Source organism: Scleropages formosus, chromosome 19 (assembly GCF_900964775.1).
Source record: "Scleropages formosus chromosome 19, fSclFor1.1, whole genome shotgun sequence".
NCBI classification, from domain to species: domain Eukaryota; kingdom Metazoa; phylum Chordata; class Actinopteri; order Osteoglossiformes; family Osteoglossidae; genus Scleropages; species Scleropages formosus.
Window position 1 is genome coordinate 6,222,307 of NC_041824.1, and position 6,045 is coordinate 6,228,351.

At 39.3% G+C, this 6,045-nt stretch overlaps 1 protein-coding gene across 1 annotated transcript in view; it reads right to left on the bottom strand.

Moving 5' to 3' along the window:
* The window catches only part of LOC108927778 (sodium/hydrogen exchanger 9-like), a 50,495-nt gene extending 44,450 nt beyond the window's left edge, over positions 1-6,045 (bottom strand). Inside the window, exons 1-3 of the mRNA XM_029246296.1 lie at positions 5,800-6,045; positions 4,391-4,593; positions 26-103 (exon numbers count right to left, since the gene is read on the bottom strand). Of these exons, the coding sequence (XP_029102129.1) occupies positions 26-103; positions 4,391-4,593; positions 5,800-5,977 (459 nt within the window). The 5' untranslated portion in view covers positions 5,978-6,045. The remainder of the gene's footprint in view (positions 1-25; positions 104-4,390; positions 4,594-5,799) is intronic.

A 6,045-nucleotide genomic window follows, 5' to 3' on the forward strand; every position in this document is an offset into this window, starting at 1 on the left:
TGCCCATGAGGAGAAACAGTCTCACCTGATTTAAACTGTACGCTCCATGGAATATGATAGGGGGCAGAAACAGATTGAAGAAGATTTCTGGGTTAAAACTCAGCTGCAACAAAGAAAAAAAAGTTATGAACACAGCAATGAATCACATGGCTGTAAATGTTAACCTTTAAACATTTCATTTATGGTCAATTCTGCATCAAACCCACAAAACAGTTCTCTTGACCTGATCTGTCCCTCAGGTTCTCTTGACTTTCAATATTTATTTTACTTTTTAATTTGCATTTCAAGGGTATTTTGTCAATGTTTTTGAGGAGCTGCCTAGGAACTTTTCCTACCTCATTTCAAGTTATGTATGAAAATAGCACCTGTTATTAACATTAATGATGTTAAGAGTAAACTATTCAAAAGCTCTGGATATATGTTCACAAAAAAGAAAAAAATAATAAAAAAAAAAAAATTGTGTTTTACTTGTATGTGGGAACCATCACATATCACTCTGTGTGTACCTTCCCCTTTTTGAGTCTGCAGAACCTCAACAGTATTACCAAGACTACTCGTGCTCCATGATGCCTCCCTGCAACTATGAAGATGCTATCATCTTTAAGTAATAATAATATCTATTTTCCAAAACAATATATCAGGGTGTTTGTCAAAATGTGATATTACAATCCTTATATTTTGCAGGCAAACAAAAAAAGAGTTTGCTATTAATTTTGTAAGGTTGCATATAATTTCCCTACCCCAAAAGTTGGATGTCCATCCCCAGGACTTTTTGGATTAACATTTTCATATGTCCTTAATTCAGAAATGTGGATATCTGACATTTTGCAGTCAAATTTTATTTATAATAATAGTTCTAGCCTTCTCCCATTTCTGGGTTTCAATGAATAAGATGCATTTAACAAGCCTGCTGCTACAGAGAATTTAAAAAAAAAACTACCATGAAATATGTATGATGGTTACATAACATTTTATCACTAACACTGCAGAGGAACATGACACCTTCTAGCAGCACATGTGTCTGTGATTTTCCACTTTCTCCAAACTGTGCTGTGTGTATACGCTGAGTAATGAGTGGCAGTCCAGCTGCAACTGTAACTGCAGGTGTTCCTTCCTTCTTCCCTGGGCCTTTCAGCGCACTTCAACTGTCCCTTAGGCTGGTTTCCATGGAAACTGTACAGTAACATGCATCACACTGTGCAGGAATATTCATCTGAGGATTCGAAGCTGAATACAACACACCTGCTGAAAGCTATATAGACCCCAGAGCATAACCATTTCCAGCTAAGAACAAAAAAAAGACTAAATACTGTTCTCATATGATGTTTTGCATGTATGTACACATAAACCTGCACACACATGCATGCAAACTCACACACATTTTCTGAACCGCTCGCCCCATAGGGGGTTGCGGGGAACTGGAGCCTACCCAGCAACACAGGGCGTAAGGCCGGAGGGGGAGGGGACATACCCAGGACGGGACGCTAGTCCGTCGCAAGGCACCCCAAGTGGGACTCGAACCCCAGACCCGCTGCAGAGCAGGACCCGGTCCAACCCACTGCACCACCGCGCCCCCGCATGCAAACTCAAGAGCACATTAATCCCAAATCCACAGAGACATGTGATGGACTTATTTATGCCCTAGTGATTTGCTGATGCATCTTTCACTGAAGGCAGGAAGGGCTATACACTAATATGTAAGCAACAGGCCAGATTACATATTACTATCACAGAGATAAGAGTTAGGTAGTATCTGCTAAATATATGATGTCCCCTGCCATTTAACTTAAAAAACAAGATTGGCATAAAACGAAAACTCAAACAGGAAGTTGTGCATTCAAAATGCAATGTATGTGCCACAGGTTTCACCTCTGACAAGAAGCTAACACAATGCAAGTCACAGTAGATGTGTAACATGTTCTGCTCAGCTTTACTTCCTAAAACTAGCATAATCTGATGTGAACAATCAAAACAACTGGCAGTACTCCCAAGCCAGTGATATTCTTGGCAATGCAAATTAAACACTGTCAAAATATAAAGTCAAATATGTGGTATAAGACATTATATTTGTCTATTGGCTACAAGTAAAAAGGAAAAAAAAAACAAACATTGAGAAAAGCAAAATTACTGTATTCATATTGCAGTGGTTTTGTTCACAAACCACTTAAGAATGTGTTTAAGGTCAGGATTTCCTGTATAGTAAAAATGCCTCTTTAATGGGACACAACTGAATTCAATCAGCCTACAAATTTGACTGTGCTACTCCCAAACAGCCATGTCTACTGGAGCAGTTAATGCTGCAAAACAAGAATCTTTCCACAGAATTTTGGTCCATCTGTATCCAGACTCAACAATTTGAAGATAAATTCCATTGCATTGAAACTTCCAGTCATTCTGCAATTTTTCAGTCTTGCCACCCTTGCCAAAGTCTGATGTCACTACTGTATACAGTATACTTACCATTGGTAGTCCTCAAGTTACAATATGACTTACAGCCTTCAGACACAAAAGCCATCCCATTTACCTTATTATCTTATTTTCTAGTCCTGATGTTTTGTCATATTGTGTAATGGTACCTGCTTAATCAGCTGTACAATAACATCAGCTGGCCATGCTGCTGCAACACAGCTACATTTGTTATTGTTTTGGTCTCCGTCAGTGTTTTGGTACCTTAAAAAACCTGCTTGTGATTCTCTTCAGGTTACTTTTTATTTAAAACAATCAACAAGAGAAAACGGTTCTAGTGGAAAGAAAAAGTGAAAGACAATAGAATTAAAAATGAAAGTGAATATAACAGTTCAGTGCCAAAACATACTGTACTATATATCGTCTTAAAGTTCATAAAATATAGTGCAAGGAGAGACTCAACAAACAGCTAAGAGGAAGGTTATGTATACAGATGTCTACCTTTGTTATTTCACCAGGTCCTCAACTTACAAACAACTGAGAGCAAATAGATCCAATGCTGTCACACTTAGGAAAAGGTTAATCATACAAATGACCCTTGATTCATTAGCTCATTAGGTTCTGTATAAAAAAAATCTCTGATATTACAATAACAAAAATCTGCAGAAATTTTTTTTAAACATATTGCAATATTAAAATTAAAACAAGTTTAAAATTACTGAAAAATCCCAATTATTAACCATCTCACAGCATAAACATGTAGACCAATTATCTTATGCTTATCTTATGAGCTCAAAGCTTATTATCAAACTGTTTTGTCTCAATAATAATCTTAGTAAGAGGAGAAAAAAAAATCTCAAAATCTAGGAAAACACTGGAATTGGGTTCAATTAACAAGTCATACACTTATTCTACTTGGGTGGGCTTTACTGCCATCTAATGGCCAGACAGGGAAACATAGGTCGGGTTCTCCTATAAATTTCAGGAAATACAAAGAAAAAAACACTATTAAAAAAGAATATTTTTGGAGAACCTTTGAAAAAGCCAAGGAGCAAGTGCAAACCCAATTATATATATATGCAATATGTTTACATACATTATCATTAACAATATAGTATACATTGATGCATTGTTTTATGCTACACAGCCTGGATACTGTGAGCTTATTAAACGATGCGGTTTCAAGAAGAAAGGAGATAAAGGGTACCGGAAGCATGGGCCAGCCTGTTTGTGAGGCAGCCAAATTTTCAATAAAAGCCTAATGAATCATCCACAGAGAGAAACTGAGGAAAGATGAAAATAACCGCCTCTTAACAGCTCGCCAGTGACAAACAGGAAATGCATGGCTTCTTAGCAAAGCCATCCTGTCACTTCCGTTTTTGTTGCAACTTCAGCTCCACTACAAGTAACACAATAACCACACATACAAAAAGGCTATATGAAAGCCATGTACATTTATTCATTTAGCAGATGTTTTTTCTCCAAAGCAACGCACATCTCATAGAAAATACAATGTGCATTACATTAGCAGAAAATTATTGTTGTGTTCTATGTTGTATCTATGTCTTAACGCAAACTGAAATAAAAGGTAGCATTGAAATAAAAAGGTTGAATAAAAGTTCACACAGAACCATGCAGGTCCAGAGACTGGAAAGTGCAAGATTGCAGAATTTCTGGTCTGTTTCTAGGAACATCTAGTACTACTTCACTGTAGCTCACAACTTTAACTGACTGGCACAAGAAGACATTTTTCTTAAGGAATTCAGGTTAAATAACTTTCTGAAGGGTACCACAGTTACAAGCACTTGTCCAGACAAGTTGTGAAATCTATGCATATGATTCACCATAGGCTGATGCAAAATTCTCATGTGTTTTTTCACCAGATACAGATGACACACTGTACTTAGTTTCCCAATGGGAGACCAAAGTAAGAAGGATTAAACTATACAGCTTTTGCCCCAAAATATGCCACAACCTGTATTACCTTATGAAGAACTGAGTTCAAGGGTTCAGTTCGGTCATTTGGACCTCTGACTTCTCTCAGGTGCTGGTACTGGTGAACATGGCCGGTGATGTTGAGCAGCACGGAGAGGGGCGTTGCATTCAGACTCGCGCAGTTATGCACATTCCTGGTGCCGCTTGTCCACGGAGAGGCGGCACACTTCAAAACCAGACCCAAAACCGACCCTGGACATCAGAGAAGGCAGCCTGACTGCTTCTATCAAGTAACATATCAAAACACTTCACCACGGTAAGCCAACAGGAATACACTGCACATTCACAAAATTGCTTATGTCGCATGGGTCGGTCTCTCAGTAAGCATGCGGTTTCATATTAACGATCAAAGATATTTAATATATTGCTTTGCGTTGTTACTATATGCAAAAGTACTCATGTGGAACACATCTGGCCTGCAAGACCACCGCAGGACAGAATTTCAACATCACAACAGCGGTGTCTACGAAAATACAGCAAATATTCAAGAATTTCAGCCTCACGGAGCACAAAAATATACTTCTCTTGAACCTGGTACTGTGAATGAACCACTTCATTATTACATTGTCTTTTGCACAAAGGTTTTTCAAGGTTTTCTAAGAGTCAGTTTTCAGGTACCACCCACACTGCCAGTGGGAGGACATACGATCGTTGCACAGTTTTTAAAATTATTAAATTATTATCGAAGTCTTTCATAAATTCTGATCCTCTTTGCTGGCCGAACATTCGTACCCACTGAAGTTTCCTGCACCTGTACCTGGGATTCGAACCACTAAATGTTTGAAACTGCTGCCAAAAATTAGTCATTATTGTGTTGTTATTTTCCATCATTTCCATCCTTCCAGTCCGGTTGGGAGAAAGTGATGAAACACAATGCAACCATCTTGTATGCAATGGAAAAAAAGACTGGGAAAGTTTTCTTTTTTTTAATGAAAAGGGTTTTCTGCAGAATATTAGTCAGATGTACTTCATGAACTGGGAAGCATCTTGACTAAGGAAGTTTTGAGTACCTTCTCTGAGTTAAATAATTCCCCGGAATTAAGCAACTTTAAAAAAACTGTTTCAACCAGGGTGGGATAATGATTGTGGAGGATTTCCTTATGCAAATATGCTTCACATTAAACTTCGTTTTCAAAAAAAATATATATATACACAATTAATTCGTAAGGACAGAGAGAGAGAGCACTACTGACACTGTGACAGGTGCACGACGGTAAGTTTAGTTATGCATGATAGCAGAATCTGAGGTGAATTATACTGTAGCAATTGTGCCAAAAATTACCCAGCAGCTAGAAATAAGTGAATTACTGCAAGTCGTTTTAGTGAAAAATGTCGAATTTAAAATAAAATTTAAAAAAAAAAGAAAAAATGTACGCGGCTCCCACCACCACCACTCACCGTAGAGCAGCGCCGCGCCGCTCTCGTGCAGCAGCGGCAGCCACCGCCTCAGCCCCGACTCGCGCTTGGCGCGCGCCGCCCGCACGAGCCGCGCCGTGAGCACGCTCGCGCTCAGAGTCACGGTGAGCAGCAGCAGCTCGGCGCTTTGGTGCCGCTGCCTCTCGAGCCCGCTCGCCATATCTGCGCGCACCTGCAGAACCACCGGAACACGTGCCACGGTGTGGCGCGAGCACTGCGCTCCCTGGT